Genomic DNA, 16,565 nt, shown 5'->3' with positions numbered 1-16,565 from the left:
TGGACATCAATTTTTGTCATCTGCAAAATGGAGAAAAAACTCCTCCCAGAATGCACAACCTGATCGTACAGATGAGGAAATATCAGAGAAACAAGACAGAGGCAGCATTCTACAAAACCACTGGCTCACGCATAGCACAGGGAGATCAGCTCGGTGCTTTGTGACCGCCTGGAGGGGTGGGAGGGAGGGAGACACAAGAGGGAAGAGATATGGGAACATATGTATAACTGATTCACTTTGTTATAAAACAGAAAGTAACACACCATTGTAAAGCAATTATACTCCAATAAAGATGTTAAAAAAAAAAACAACACTGGCTCAGACTCTTCAAAAATGTTGATATTACAAAGGACAAAGAAAGGCTGTCCCAAATAAAAGGTGACTAAAGAGACATGACAACCCAATGCAGTGCATGATCCTGGATGGAAAAACCACTATAAGAAAGGACATGATTGGGACAAAGAGGGAAACTGAAAACGAATGTTGTTGTATTAGATAATAGTATCGCATCAATGTCAAATTTCCTGAATTTGATCATCGAATTGTGGTTATGTAGAGGAATGTCCTTGGTTTAAGCTAGAAATCTGTAACTAATGCATATGGCTCAGGGAGAAAACATACTGTCATTCTCATTACTCACATTTTCAGTATTTGCAAATTTGCCTACTTGCTGAGGTCAAACAAGGTGACCCTCTGCCTCCTTTCAGCTCATGCTGTAAACAAGTATCCTTTTCACAGTCTATTTAGTGCTACGTTTTTCACATTTTGGTGCTTTTTGTTGGTGATTTCACTACTTAAAATGGTCCCCAAGGGTAACAATGAAGTGCTGTCTAGTGTTCAGAGCACAGGAAGGCTGTGTTGTGCCTTACGGAGAAAATGTGTGTTATGTAAGTTTCAGTCACAAATGAGTGATAGTGCTGTTGTGATAGCAATAGCGTGTAAGTTCAATGTTATATATAACATATATTAAGGCGTCTTTAAAAAGAAACACACAAAAAACAAGGCTGTGTATTGACTGGTTGACAAAAATGTTGTGACCAGAGGCTCGCAGGAACATAACCCCGTATCTCTTAGGAGAAATACTCACTAATTCAGTGTTTTGTGACTAGAACAGAACCACTGCGAATAAGAATTGACTGTATATATATTTCAGTTACTCTTCATGGAACTTTTGGGGGTAGGTTTGAAATTTCCCAAAATGTTGAAAAAATTTTTTTTGTTTAGAGGCTCACCTATCGGGGCACCAGGAGAAATACCAGGCAGTCCAGACCCAACAAATACAGACACAAGAGGAGGTGTCCCTTATGAGTATATTTCTGTGTTCGCACACACACGCACACAATCGACACTGAACGGGGAGGGGGGTCAAGACGGAAAGGACAGGAGGCACCCAGGTGGCACTGGCACAGGAGAGGAGGAGGGACAAAGGGAGCGTTTGTCCCCTCTCTGGCTCCCACCGGTGGCTTCAGAACAGGAGGTGAACCTGGGGCTGGAAGAACAGGAAGTGCTTATTCTCTTAGAGGAAAGTTTCAAAGTGCAGTAATTTCTCTTTAAAAAAAGCCTCTTCCCTCCACTCTCTGCCCCCTGACAAAAGCCCAGCCCCCTATACAGGCTGTCCTTGAGGCTGGGCCGGGACAAGGTCGTGGGGAAGGGCGTAAGGCCAAAGCTCCGAAGTGCCCAGCCCAGGAGGGCTTAGGCATAGTGGCTGCCGGGGGTCAGGGGGTGGTCCCCTCTGTGGTCCAGCTGGTCCTGCAGGCGGGCAAACTCGGCCAGCTCATTGAGCTCCTGGAACTGTCGGTCCGTCTTATGGCTGACCAGTGAGCGGTAGAAGTGGACAGCAAAGACGATAAAGATCAGGCCGAAGGGGACCATAATGGTGGTGGAGGCGATGGCGGCGGCCTGTCCTGGGGTGATGCCGCCGGTGCTGCCGCTGACGTTGGCGGCCGCGCCGCTGGCCGGGGGCTTGCTGGTGGGCCGCACCTGACCCGGCTGTTTCTTGAGAGGCAAGAACTTGACCCAGCAGAGCAGCACGACCTCAGCCAGGAAGAGCAGCGTGCCGATGACAGTGGAGAAGGCCCAGGCCAGCTCGATGTGGCGGTGCATGCGCTCGTGGGGCGACTCTTTGACCGAGTTGAGGTTGTGCACGTTGCTCACCGCCTCGATATTGGGCAGGATGCAGGTGCTGATCATGAGCGCAAACAGGTGCACGGCCACCAGCACCGTGGTGCAGGCACTGAAGGCAATGAGCAGCCCCGGCGGGTAGTCGTGGTCAGCGTCCAGCTGCACCTCCACCATCGCCACCTGGGGTGGGGGGGGGGAGGAAGAGGTGGGCTAAGTGACAGGATAGTCATGGCTCAGAAGCTCTCCTCCCATCAAGCTCTGGGACCCTGGGTAAGTCACTTAGCCTCTCTGAGCCTCAGTGTCCGTATCTGTATAATGGGGATAATAAGACCCACCCACTTAGGGTTGAGAAGCGGCAGGAAGTACTGGTAGAGGGTGCAGGCTTGGAGCCCGGCCTGCCTGGATTTGAATCCCAGTTCTGCCACTCACGAGCTACGTGTCCTTGGGAAAGTCACTGAACCTCTCTGTGCCTCAACTCTCTTATTTGTAAAGTAGGGATATGGTATCAGTTAATAGGATTATTTTAACAATTAAATGAGAGCTCCTGGTAGATGGCAAACACCTCCCAAATAGTAATCATCACAAATGGTTAAAATGGTAAGTTTTATGTAAATTTCACTATGACAAAAAAGTTTACATGAATGAAAAAAGGCTCCCTTCCTGTTGGCACCACACTCCCAATTCCCAAGCAGAGGTTTCTTTTTGAAAATTATTCTATTTTTTAAAATAAATTTATTTATTTATTTTTGGCTGTGTTGGGTCTTCGTTGCTGCGCACAGGCTTTCTCTAGTTGCAGACAGCAGGGGCTACTCTTCTTCGTGGTGCGTGGGCTTCTTATCGCAGTGGCTTCTCTTGTGGCCGAGCATGGGCTCTAGGCACGCGGGCTCAGTAGTTGTGGTGCATGGGCTTAGTTGCTCCGCAGCATGTGGGATCTTTCCGGACCAGGGCTCGAACACGTGTCCCCTGCATTGGCAGGCAGATTCTTAACCACTGCGCCACCACGGAAGTCCCAAGCAGAGGTTTCCTCATGCCCTGCTCTGGGGACAAGGAGAGGGGTGGGGTGAAGGGATGAAGGCCCTCCCAGGTCGTGCCCAGGCCCCTTCTGAGAACACAGTGCACCAACCAAGAAGGAATTAAGAGAGGCTTCCCAGAAGAGTTGGGCTCTGGCTGGGTGCTGCGGTGCAGTCGGCAAGCCCCAGGGCCATCTCCTCCTCCAGCCCCAGTGCTGGGCTCAGGGCCCCAGGGCTGATGCACTAGCTGCTCCCTAGTTCCTGGAGACCTGTGGATCTGGGGTCACCAGGGGCATGCTCCAGGCCCGCCACCCACCTCCTCTCACCTGGGCCTTGCAAATCACCCCCATGTGAAGGATCCAGCTCATCAGATATGGGCCGGGAGAAGCGGGCAGTGGGCACACTGCCAGGGTCTGCCTGCCGAGGCTGGAGGGAGTGGGGAAGCAAGTGCCAATGGCAACACCAATAAGGAGAATGACCCTTCATAAAGGGTTCGCTGTGTGTGCCAGGCTCAGAAGGGGGAGGCCTGATGCTGAAATGTACCCACGAGCCCCACACCTGCCCCGACCCTTCCTTACTCCGGGGGAGGGGGTGGGCTCTTTCCTTCCCAGCTTTCTTGTTTGTAATGCCTGGCCCTGTTTGCTTTCATTTCTTGTACCTCCACAGCCTTCCTAGGCCTGGAAAGGCAATGTAGGGCAGTGGTTAGGAGCACAGGCTCTGGAACCAGGTTGCCTGCTTTGAGCCCTGACTGCTCTGCCCTTTATTAGGCTGTGAGGCTCTGGCAAGTTCCTTTAAATTTCTGGGCCTAAGTTCCCTTATCTGTAAAAAACAGAATATTGGGGGACTTCCCTGGGGGTCCAGTGGGTAAGACTCCACACTCCCAATGCAGGGGGCCCAGGTTTGATCCCTCGTGAGGGAACTAGATCCCGCATGCCGCAACTAAGACCCGGATCAGCCAAAATCAATCAATTAATTAATTAATAATTAAAAAATAGAAAATTGGGGGAATTCCCTGGCAGTCCAGTGGTTAGGACTAGGTGCTCTCACTGCCGGGGCCCAGGTTCAATCCCTAGTCGGGGAACTAAGATCCCACAAGTTGCGCGGTGTGGCCAAAAAAAAAAAAAAAAGACTGGTACATAACTCAGAGAGTTGTGAGGACTGAGTTAATCCCACATTAAACACTTAGTGCCTGGCACAGAGTAAACCCTCAATAAAAGAGGCTTTACTATTATTATTGTTATTCAGTTTAAAAACCTCACCCTCAATCCCAGTGTCTCTATATGAAACCCTCTGGGTTTCTATCCTCCTGTCCAGCCTGAGAAAACCAAAGCCAAATTGGCAGCCCTGGGTTTTGGCTCCAGAAACACCCCTGCTTCCCTGGGTGACCTTGGTCAAGACCTTCCCTGTTGTCTCTGAAAAAGGAGGGTATGTGGCAAAATTAAGGTCGCTGTCTAGAGCTGATTTGGGGTTGGACACTTTGAGAATTTGGTGAAAATATCGGATACTCCTTAAGACAGCCAGGTATATACAGTCATATGACTTTGCAGACAATTTCAACAGGAGTCACAGACTTCTGTCTTAGAATTCCCACAACTGATGACTGTATAAACTTTTCATCCCAGGAGTTTGTAAAATGTTTCAAGCCCACATAAATCTGGGGCAGTGCCATGAGGATTCTGACCATTTTTAGGATCACTCACTGGTGGCCTAAGGCCAACGCTGGGATTGCTTGGCACATGCGGGTGAGGGATGCAGGGCATCCGAGCAGGCCACCAGGGCACGGCAGGTTAAGGGCTGCACCCCGGGCTCCCTGGTCTCTGTCCCCGGGCCTGACCACACTGGAAAAGGGGGGCACCTCCGGCAGGGCGTACCTCCTGCCACGTGCCCCCCCCACCCCAGCACTTCCTCTTCCTGTTTTGGCCTGCTGCCCCGGAACCTGAAACCGGAGAAGGGACCAGCAGGAGAGTCTGTTGCTTGGCTGCCTCAGGTCCACTGGCTACTAATTCACTCACCTGAAATGTCCAGACCCATTAGGTGCATCAGGCCCTGAGCTGGTTGCTGGGGGTCTATACGGCGGCAGGGGGAACGACACACACATATACAGGTAAACAATCTGTTCTCTTAAGCCTGGTATCTCTACCTCTACAGAGCCATTAAGAGTGAACCGGCTCCTCCACTTACAAAGCTGGTAACCTCTCTATGCCACAGGTTCTACATCTATAAAATAGGGGCTGTTATGAGGATTCAACAGATTAATGAATACAAAGCCCTTAGCACAAGATCTGTCATATATATATATATATATATATATATGCTTAATAAAGTGTCAATGATTACTAGCAGCACTATTATTACTTTTTTACAAATGAGGAAACTGAGGCTCTGTGCAAAGGGGGTAATAGCATTTTCCTCACACCTGCTACTACAGACCAAATGTCTGCAAACCCTCTAAATTCGTATTTTAAATCCTAACCCCCAAGGTGATGGTGTGAGGAGGTAGGGCCTTTGGGGGTGACTATGTCTTGGGGGTGGTGCCCTAGTGCCCTTACAGGAGAGTTGCCCCCAGCAGAGACCCCCTCACTACTCCTGCCAGGTGAGGACAGTAGTCATTGTCTATGAACCCGGAAGCCAGCCCCTCACCAGACACTGAATCTGCTGGCACCTTGATCTTGGACTTCTAGTCTCCAGAACTGTGAGAAATAAACATCTGTTGTTTATAAGCCACCCAGTTTGTGGTATTCTGTTATAGCAGCCCAGACAGACTAAGACAATCACTGAGGGGATTAAATGAGGTCTTGACAGGGGTTTAACAAAGGGCCAGCCCCCAGAAGGTACTCAATAAATCTTAGTTAAAAAGAAAAACGCAGGGCTTAAAGTGGAAGACAAACAGCCCCTGCACGCGCTCAGCTGAGGCTGCTGAGAGCTGACCCTGTGTGCCCGTGTTCTGTTCCCTGGGGAGGGTGAGGCGCTCAGACCCCCCCCCCCACTCTGGGCCTGGCCTGCTCCAGCTCCAAACCCTGGGTACAAGGAGAATGCGTGCCCCACGGCACAGCTGGCCAGATGGCCACCTTGGCAGGACAGAGACCACCTTGCCGGACCCCCAGGCTCTAGAGCCGTACACACAGCTGTTGGGACACACCTGGCCTGGGGACACCAGAATTTCCCCCGAGGTCTTGGGCTGGTGGGGAGCCTGGGCAGCTCAGCCTGTGACGCTGGGCCTTCTGAGAAGGGGCCTTGCCGTGCTCCGGAAGAAACCCCATCATCCTCGCTGGACCCTACAGTTCCTGGAACTTGGAGCACGCTGGCGGGCCGTGTGTACCGTTCCCACATTGGGGACCAAGCTCAGTGTCCTGGGGCTGCGTGAACGAATGGCTGGCACAAATCATGGCTCCTGATGAAAACTGTTCACAGGAATAAAAACTACTGCTTTTTTCAGAATGTGTCCCACTTTGGAAATCTCCCCAAGGGCAGGGAGGGTAAAGCCAGGGGGGGCCTCTCGGAATCTGGCAGGCAACTCCCAGGGCCCCAGCTGAGTCCCAGAGAGATCAGATCAGATTGCAAGCAGCTTCGCAAGGTAAATATAGCCAGAGTGCTGGGCCGTTAACCTAAAATAAACAGCTCCCAGCCAGCCACAGGCCTGCTTAAACCTGGCCATATGGGTCCTAAAGGGTGAGGAAGGGCGAGGGACGGCCAGCCCCACCTCACTCTGGTCCGCGGACCTCTGACACCACCACCCCGCCACGGGGAACCAAACCTCAAGCACGAGCCAAGAAGAGGCTCCTGAGAAGGGCAGGGCCTGGCTGGCCTTGCTGGGTGTCTGCCCACCACGCCCAGATGCCAACCACTCTTCTCACTCCTGTTGGGCTCCATGGAGACCCCTGCCACCTGGCGCCGAGGCCAGGCCCTTCCAAGGCAGCCTTCCCATGCCTGGCCTGACCCGGGCACCCAACAGCTAGAAGACACAACTCTCCTTTCCCAAGCCTGGGCTTCTCCTGTTCACTGGAGCCGCCATGCCACAGTCACCCTGGGTCACCGAGCGCTGCCTGAGCCTGCTGGCCCCCCCTCCGACGCAAACTATCTATTAAGAGAGGATTGAGGGTTCATCCAGTAATTTACAAACTCTTTTGACCACCATCGACCAGTATTCCAAAGGTTTCCCTAAATAGACACACACCCATTTATAACAGAAACAAGTTTCCCCAAACAATAATTATCCTTAAAGCATGCTAATCCAGCCTCCTCTTACACGTGATGCATGCTGCTGCTTTCTATTTCATTCCACTCTTATTCCAAAAAAAGAACACACAAAAAACGTGCTGGTTGCGACTCAATGTCACAAGCCACTAACAGGTTGAACCTGCAGGTTGGGGGGAGGGGGTAAAGAACAGGCCTAGCCTTTCTCTTCATCTGGCTAATTTTGACGTCCTCAGGTTTTTACCTTCCAAGTCACCCCTGTTCCATGGCCTCCCAGGTGAGGACGGGGCCATTCATTCGTTCATGGACTATTTTTTTTTTTGTGGCTGCGCTGCGCGGCTTAAGGGATCTTAGTTCCTCAACCAGGGAGTGAACCCGTGCCCTCAGGAGTCAAAGTGCAGAGTCCTAACCACTGGACCGCCAGAGAATTCCCCTCACGGTCAACTTTCATTGAGAACTTACTATGTGCCTTAAGGATCTTGTGGCTCCGCTGGAGAAAAAGCAGGAAGACAGCAGAATCCCTGCCCCAGGGAGGATGACAGGTACTAAACGTTTAGGCAAGTATTTTCAGACGGTGGTAAGTGTCCCTCCACCAACTCTCCTCCACCACTGCGCTTGCCAAACACGTTCTGAAGATGTAATGACACGTCTGGTTTCCTCCACTCTACTTCCCTGTTTCTCTAGCTTCCAGCATTGGGCCTTGTCCCTCTAGGGGCCTCACTAAACAAATATTAAAGGCAAGACTTGACCTTTGGGTATTTCAGCCCAGGGTTTCTAAAGTGTCCAAAGACAATCCTATGTAATCCATTGGAAACCCTAAGAACTCTCATGACATTCCTTTTTCAGCTCATCCTTTCAACTTTTCAATGTTGTTTTTTTTTTTTTTTTTTTTGCGGTACACGGGCCTCTCACTGTCGTGGCCTCTCCCGTTGCGGAGCACAGGCTCCGGACGCGCAGGCTCAGCGGCCATGGCTCACGGGCCCAGCCGCTCCGCGGCACGTGGGATCCTCCCTGACCGGGGCACGAACCCGTGTCCCCTGCATTGGCAGGCGGACCCCCAACCACTGGGCCACCAGGGAAGCCCTCAATGTTGTATTTTTATGTACTTTTTTTGTTGTTTTGATTTGTCTTTATGTACTTTTTAAAAATTTCTGGCCGCACAGCTTGTGGAATCTTAGTTCCCCAACCAAGGACTGAACCCGCGCCCCTGCAGTGGAAGTGTGGAGTCTTAACCACTGGACCGCCAGGGAAGTCCCCTATGTACCTTTTAATACTTATGTTTTATTAGCACACATATCAGTCATTACCATACATATATGTATACATATACACATAGTGTGCATACACATGTATACAAATACTGAGCCTAGTGTTGACAATATTTTGAGTGGGGTGTGCACTCAAAAAGTTTGGAGACCACTTATATCAGGGGTCGCCAAACTGGCCTTCAGTGTACTTCTTTGCAAATAAAGTTTTACTGGCACACAGCCATGCCCACTCATTTATCTAAGGTCTGTGGCTGCTTTTGAGCTAAAATAGCAGAATTGAGTACAGGTTTCCCCCATAGTGTACCTCTGAAACCTTTTGTAAGGTGAAATGGCCTAAAGGGATGGAGCAATTACCTTAGGAGACATCTTGCTAACAGATGCACAAATAAACCGAGATTAAAGCACAGATGCTAAAAGACACAGCTCAAAGCTCTGGCGACTTGATGCCGAGATGCTGAGTGCTGAGTGCGGTTCCAGGGAAAGGAGTTTGGTGGTGCCAGTCTCACCCCTCGGGGTGCGAGCTGCCTCTATAACGGCTCACTGCAAACCAAAATGCTACATGCTATTTTCGCTTTTTACCTTTTTTTGGTAAAAGTAAAAATTCTCTTTGGGTTTCTTTCAGGTTAGTGAAAACAGGTACTAACGTAGGTCTTTCGTATAAGCGAGGTGGTGTAAAGCAAACTTTCGAAAAGTAGGGGACACCTGTAGTTACACTGAGACTGTGTGGCCTGCAAAGCTGAAAATATTTACTTTATAGAAAAAGTTGGTCCGTTCCTGGGTTAGACCAATGCTCCCAAAAAGGGCTGTCAAACCACAGTCCCAGAAGATTCTCCTCTGAAGAGTTTGTGGTTCCATCCGTTTTCTTTTTGGTTTTTTTTTGGCCACACCGCACAGCTTGTGGGATCTTAGCTCCCCGACCAGGAATTGAACCCACGCCTTTGGCAGTGAAAGTATGGAGTCCTAACCACTGGACTGCCAGGGAATTCCCGTGTTTCTATCAGCTTAAGGCATCCCTTCTGGGGAGCATATTCAAGGCCTCCCAGAAGAAGTTCCACCAGAGAGAAACTTGCTCTTGTTTAAACTTTCTCGGTTTCATTTCTCCAGGGAATCGCCTTCCCAACATTGATTACCACAGTGCCACCTTGGGAAGCCCTAGAGCTCTCCTTCATCAGCCCTGGATCCAGCAGAAATCAGCAGAGCTCAACAGAGACCCTGGCTGAAAATTCCAGACACGTGCCACAGGCACTTGTGAAGTTTTCCAAAAGTCTTCTCGGCTAGGCAGGGAGTGCCTTCCCCTTGGGACATTCAGCAAAGTTCCATTTGTACACGGCCCAGAGTGCAGAACTGCACATCTGGAAGACTTCAAAGGCCCAGTTTTCAACTAACAGCAAGGGACACGGTGAGAGGGTGGTTGAGTAGAAAAGACTCCAAGTCAGAGGGACTGGGGCTTGAAATCTACTAGCTGGGTGATCAGAACCTCTGTAAGCCTCTGCGGAGGTGACAGTACATATGTTTAAGAGCTGTTCTGAGGATTAAGTAAGAATGAAAGAAAAGGATCCAGGCTCTTGCCTGGTGTTCAATAAATAGTAACATCTTCAACATTATTCAAGAATTCATCATGGAACTCCTCTGCTCCAAAACCTTCCATGGCTCCCCATTGCCGATACCAGAGTTCAAACGTCCCAAACAGCAAGTCAAGGCCCTGCACCATCTAGTCTGGCTAGATTCATCTTCCTCTACTATCCCCAACACACCCTCAACTCCAGCCACACCACACTCTCTGCCTTTTCCTGGAGACCCTATAATTCCTCACCTTAGTAACTGTGCTCCTAATACTTCCTCTGATAGAGGGTTCTTCCCTAAGCCCTAACTCTACCACCCTCAAGGCTAGGCTGGAATCACATTCTTCTAAACCAGTTAACCCTTATAAAAGAAGCCCTGGGAATTCCCTTGTGGGCCAGTGGTTAAGGTTCAGTGCTTTCACTGTCGTGGGCCCGGATGCAATTCCTGATGGGGAAACTAGGATCCCACATGCTGCAGCATGGCCAAAAAAAAAAAAAGCAGTCCCAACATCATGGGAACAAGGGTGAGAGAGTTTCCGTCGTACCTGGGCCAGGTACTTTCTAGGTGCTTTGCAAATACAAATGAATCCTCACACCAAGCCTATGAGGTTGGTATTACTATTACCCCCATTTTACAGAAGAGGAAGCTGACACCCAGAGACATTAAGCAACTTCCCCAGGATCTCACAGTTATAAGTGGTAGAGCCGGGGTTTGAACCCAAGCTGTGTGGCTCCAGAGTCCCGGTTCTTACTCTGCTCTACAATACGCGAGCCTCCCAGCTCTGTCCTCCCACCACTCTCTCTGGTGCTTCCTCTCCCGTAGCAGTGGGGCCACACCATGGTCACAGGGCCCCACAGCTTACCAGTCAGGTAACCTCGGACAAGTCATTCACTGCGGAACCACACCTACCCTCACTCCCCAGGCTGTGAAAATCACAAGAGATAGTACTTAGTACAACGTCTAGCCTATTCCAAGAGCCCAATCGACAATGGCAATGATTACCATGAGTAAAGAGCACCAGGACTTCCCTGGTGGGGCAGTGGTTAAGAATCCGCCTGCCAATGCAGGGGACAGGGGTTCGAGCCCTGGTCCGGGAAGATCCCACAAGCCGCAAAACAACTAAGCCTGTGCGCCACAACTACCGAGCCTGTACTCTAGAGCCCAAGAGCCACAATTACTGAGCCCACGTGCTGCAACTACTGAAGCCCGCGTGCCTAGAGCCCGTGCTCCGCAACAAGAGAAGCCACCGCAATGAGAAGCCAGCGCACCGCAATGAAGAGTAGCCCCCGCTCGCTGCAGCTAGAGAAAAGCCCGTGCGCAGCAACGAAGACCCAACACAGCCATAAATGAAATAAATAAAATAAAATAAAGAATCTGCCTTCCAAAGCAGGCGACGCGGGTTCGATCCCTGGTTGGGGAACTAAGATCCCACATGCCATGAGGCAACTAAGCCCACACACCAAAACTACTGAGCACGTGGGCCACAACTAGAGAGAAGCCCACGCGCCGCAGTGGAGGATGCCACGAACCGCAACTAAGACCCGATGCAGCAAAAATAAAATAAATAAATAAATAAATATTAAAAAAAAAAAAGTAATGAGCACCATGAGTAATTTGTTCCTCGTCTCCACGCCCCCTGAACTCGGAACGTGTCACAGAGGCTCAATAATGCCTTATGATTTGAGCCCTTCCTTCCAACTCATTTTCAGAGAAATTCCAAGCAGCTTCTGAACCCACTCTGGAACCTGGGAACAAAAGGGTGCTGGCAGGTAGAGAACTTGAGGAGGCAGATAATCCAAAAATAATTGATCCCAGGTCACAGAAAGCATTTTGTTTACCCTTCCCAATTATCTACTGCTTAGGCTAACGTTACAGGCGGCCCTCCCCAGCACACCACGATGGCTGCGTGTGCTCACCGCGGCCCCAAGGGGACAGGGTCAGGCCGAGGCTGGCTGCCTCTTGCTGAGAGGTAAACTGAGGCACATATGGCCCGAGTCATGGCACCCTCGGCTCAAGGAGCACTTGCAGGCTGCTGATCATGTGCTACATCCAGGGCCCCTGGTTTTAAGAGTCTGGGTGCTGAGCCCAAGTTCTGCCGTTTCTGGAAATGCCGTCAGGAACGGGAATCTTGTCTGAAGATAATTCCTCAATCCTTCGTAGGCCATCGGACCTTGTAATGACTCCGCATGCAAGTCCACGGGAGAACAGAATATGTGCCTCCTTTGCACACATGAGAAAACTGGCCCCAAAGAGTAAAGCCGCTGTCTGAGGTCCCATGGCCTCAGGGCACCTGGCCAGGCCCTTCCACCCATGAACGGGGAGTCTCTCCATCCCCTTCAGGCTCTTGGGAGACCCTCCCTCAATCTCACCTTGTGCACAGGTGAGTCTGGCATCCTCACCAACTCTCCCACCCTTGGAAATCAAAGGTCACGTCATGTCACTTCTTCTGGTGTTCCAGGTCTCTAGGAAGGAAGCCCTCTGGGGGCAGGAAGTTGGTTGTGCTGACTCACAGGCCAAGGGAGAGTAGTCCAGGAAACCTGCTTACTCTAGTTTCCATGGCGCTTGGCTGTGTGGCACCCCTTCCTCTCCAAGTATCCTTCACAAGGCTGGGTGGTTTTGGTGGGATCGGGATGCAGGCAGACCCGCCCTGCTGAGCACCCACTCTCCACCCTAACGCCATCTCTCCCACTCATTTCCAGACTCACGGCAAACGCAGTCACTCTCTTGTAACTGCTTCCCCAGAACAGAGGCTGGTTATGGGGTTTAGCCTTCCCGGCTGGCAGAATTTTGGGGATTTCATCAGTGGAGCCAGGAAGCCTTCTCCACCCTGACTGGGTAAAATAAAGGTCCCCAAGAAACAGCCTGGGTGAGTCAAGGCCCACCAAGTGCCTCTGGCCACCCCTGCTGCCTGACTTCCCCACAGTGTTTTTAGCAAGAGGAAGAGGGAGATGACATCTGATTAGGAGGCCCGGCTTCTAAGACACGATTCAAGAAGGCAGGAAAGCGTCACCCATCAGCTCCTTACTTCTCCTGGAGTGGGAAGGGGCCTGGGCAGCTGTGAATTTATGACCCCAAGAAAAAGAGGACTAGGCAGGGCTTCCCTAGTGGCGCAGTGGTTGAGAGTCCGCCTGCCGATGAAGGGGACGCGGGTTCGTGCCCCGGTCCGGGAGGATCCCACATGCCGCGGAGCGGCTGGGCCCGTGAGCCATGGCCGCTGAGCCTGTGCGTCCACAGCCTGTGCTCCACAACGGGAGAGGCCACAACAGTGAGAGGCCCGCGTACAGCAAAAAAAAAAAGAAAAGAAAAAAGAAAACAGAGGAATATAAGCATCCCACCATCTGAAACCCAGAGAGCTGCTGTGAAGAGCCGACACCCACCCCCAACTGTAACATTTTATTTTGCTTAAGAGAAGTTTTTCTGCTCTATTTCTCGTTCCCTACAAGGCCTGGTCCTAACAGGTCCCTGGCAGGACATGGCTCAAAGCTCCATACACCACAAATGGTACAAGTGTCCAAGAGAGTTCTGGATGTCAGCCGTCCTGGGTTCAAATCCCGCTCCAGCAGGTGAGCTGTGTGGCCTCCGGAAAGTCCCATGAAAAAACTACCTCAAAGGGTGGTCGAGGACTTAGTGCATAAGTTAGGGAACCTACACAGTGCCAAGCACCTAGTGGGTGCTTGGTAAGTGTCAGCTATTCCTAGGATTTGGGGCTGATAGAACAGCACCCCTTCATATAGACCTAAATTAAAAGCTAGAGTGACACTTCTTACAAACACACACATTCTCTCCTCCCCTCTCAAAGGCTTCCTCGATTAAATTCTGAAAGACAGAGAAACTCAGTAGCAGCCTTCATTCACCAAGTCAGAAACCGAGGCCCACATAGGGATTAGTCTGAGGGCGCACAGGCAGCAAGTGGCAGAGCCGGGAGAGCTCTTCCCCAACCTCAATCACCTGGCCTTTCCACCGTGGCCCCAGGGTGCTCTGGGACTGCTAACGGCTTCTAAAAAGTTCTTGCGCCCGTGCATCGCCCACTAGTTTGAGGAGCACAGGGAGAGTGGCAGACACGCCCTTTTCCCAAGAAAACACGAAGGGTGCAGCCACCCCTCCCTCAAGGCCAGGGACTTACCTCACTCACTGGTGAGGCAAGAGTGCTCTGGGCTAAAAACCTTGGGGGAGGGGGAGCAGACCCCATTCATGCAGGCTGAGGTCACTGAAAGTGATTATCAGGGCTTGTTCTGTAGCTCCCTGCCCTGGGAGACTCCAAGATCCCCAGCATGAAGGCATCCTCGGGGCCACTTCTCAGCCCAACTTGCAGCCTCACCTACCCTACTCCCCGGAGGCTGGTTCTCACTCCGACCCAGCCCGAATGGGGAGCGGAAACTAAGTCCACCAGCTACATCAAGAAAGAGCCCATTCAACGGGAACATGTCCCATGCTGCTCACCCACACCCAGTGACTCACTGGCAAGTTTCTGGAGAAGAAACTGAGGTGGGGAGCGGTTGTCAAACCCCCAGGCTGAGGCCTCGCAAAATGCCATAGGAGACAGGGTGTCGGGAAATCCCCTCTACCAGGTAATAAAAGAACCTGGCCTCAAGTGTGGGGGAACTAGGGAGACGCCTCAGGAGTCCTTTACCTCCCAACCTCCTGATACCTGCTTCCAAAGAGATCAGTCCACGTTATGTCTTTCCTTTCCCCCTGAACATCTGTGGGAATGTCTTCTTACAGATCTACGTCGAGGATCCTGCTGCTTCTCCCTCCTTGCTGCATCAAGCTTGCCCATCTGAAGGTATCTGAGCCCCCCAACCCTGGACATGTGTATGATACCGTCTCCCACATCGGGTGTCACGTGTCGCCCACCTCTCATGTCCAGCACCTCTGGACCCCTCCCGCGTCCACGACAGCTTTCTCCCAGCTCTTCCCTTCACCACCAGCCCGCCTGGCCCGCCCAGCCAGCTCCCCTGTGGGCCCCGTCAGGTCTGCGGGCGACAGTGGCCAGACCTGAAAGGGGGCAGGGCACGGCGGCCCGAGCTCACCATGGCGAAGCCGGAGAGCAGAGCCGAAGTCCGGCTGGAGGCTTTGAGCTTGGCGCGGCTCAAGTAGAGCTTGCGCCAGGACAGCGCCTGCATGGAGTGCTCGTTTAGGCTCATCACCTCCGAGTAACTCTGGCCGATCCAGTCCGGGTAGGTCACGGCGGGCGGCGGGGTCGACGGCGACCCCGGGGGCTCCCCGTCCCCGCTGCGCCGGCGGCTCCGGTGGCTGCCGCTGGTAGTGTTGCCGCAGCTGAGGGGAAGCTCAGGGCTGTTGCTGCTCGGGGGCGGGGCGGGCTCCGGATGCATGGAGCACGCTGAAAAGGCGCGGGCCGGCCCAGGCGCCTGCGAAGGCAGCGGCCCCCACCACTCCCCGCACCTCCGCCTCCGCCTCCGGCTGAGGCAGCCGCCGCCTGGGCCCCTGCGCGGGTCCGGCCTGACCCGGCCGGCCGCTAAAGACGAGGAGGTCGAGGAAGCGACTACAGCACAAGCTCGCAAACCCGCCACGCCGCTTACAAAAGTCCGGAGCTGCAGAGACGAAAGCTTGCGCGCGAGCCAGCGTCCCGGATCCCCGGGCCCCGGACCCCCGGCGCGCGCCACGATTGGCCGCCGCCGCGGGCTGATTTGCATGCTCCCCGCCCACGAGGGGTGGGCGTGGCCTGCGCGAGTCAGGTGACTCGTCCCATCGGACGGTACCGCCCACAGTCCCTGGCCCCGCGCCGTCAGCGTCCGCGCCTCTTCCTGGAAGTGCCCCAGCACCCGGGCCTCACGGCTCTCCTGCTGCCGGCGCCTCCCATCTCCACAGCTGCTCCAGTGGCCCTTCTTCCAGAGCTCGGACTTCTGGGTCGCGCCACCTGAAGTCACCTCTGGGCGCCTCCTGAAGCCCGTTTCCCCCTTGGAACAAGGTGACTCAAGGTCTGCAGAAAAAAAGCAGACTGTGATCTGGAGTTCATTCATTATTTATTGAGCACCTGCTGGGTGCCAACACTGTTCTGGGCACTGAGGGTAGGGTGGTGAACAAAATGGACAAAATCCCCTGCCTTCGTGGAGCTTACATTCTAGTGGCGGAGACACGCAAACACCGAGGAGTAAATTATAATAGTTTAGAAGGTGATACATGTATAGAAAAAAATAAAGCAGGGAAAGGGGGCACTGGTAGTGCGGGGGCTGCAATTTTAATTGAAAATGTTCTGGACAAGGTGTTTTGTTGTTGTTGTTGTTTTAAGGCAGGGATTTTTTTGGTCTGTTTTGTCCAACTCATTCACTTACAGTTCACTATCTTCTGAAACAAGCCGGGGTGCAGGATCATAAACCCATTCAGTAAGTTTACTGCGCACCTATCAAACGCTAGGCTGAGGGATTCCAAGAAAATGGTAACTTTCATG

General features: G+C 52.3%; 1 protein-coding gene across 1 annotated transcript; it reads right to left on the bottom strand.

The window, feature by feature from the left end:
- Nucleotides 1-1,292: 1,292 nt before the first annotated feature.
- On the bottom strand, nt 1,293-15,810 carry ORAI1 (ORAI calcium release-activated calcium modulator 1). Its single transcript, XM_029231073.1, has 2 exons — nt 15,187-15,810; nt 1,293-2,301 (listed from the first exon to the last, which is right to left on the bottom strand). Exons 1-2 carry the CDS (start codon nt 15,808-15,810, stop codon nt 1,693-1,695), a joined length of 1,233 nt encoding a protein of 410 aa, XP_029086906.1. The 3' UTR covers nt 1,293-1,692.
- Between the last annotated feature and the right edge of the window lie 755 nt (nt 15,811-16,565).

Source organism: Monodon monoceros, unplaced genomic scaffold (genome assembly GCF_005190385.1).
Source record: "Monodon monoceros isolate NGI ecotype Baffin Bay Population unplaced genomic scaffold, NGI_Narwhal_1 Super_Scaffold_1, whole genome shotgun sequence".
In the NCBI taxonomy this organism is placed as follows: domain Eukaryota; kingdom Metazoa; phylum Chordata; class Mammalia; order Artiodactyla; family Monodontidae; genus Monodon; species Monodon monoceros.
This window is presented reverse-complemented; position numbering and strand designations above follow the sequence as displayed.

Bases quoted from the DNA above. Each gene is read 5' to 3' on its own strand.
- ORAI1 (XM_029231073.1), bottom strand. From the start codon at position 15,810: ATGCAAATCAGCCCGCGGCGGCGGCCAATCGTGGCGCGCGCCGGGGGT. The intron at 2,302-15,186 runs GTGAGCTCGGGC...CCCCCACCCCAG, and splicing joins TGCTCTCCGGCTTCGCCATG to GTGGCGATGGTGGAGGTGCA.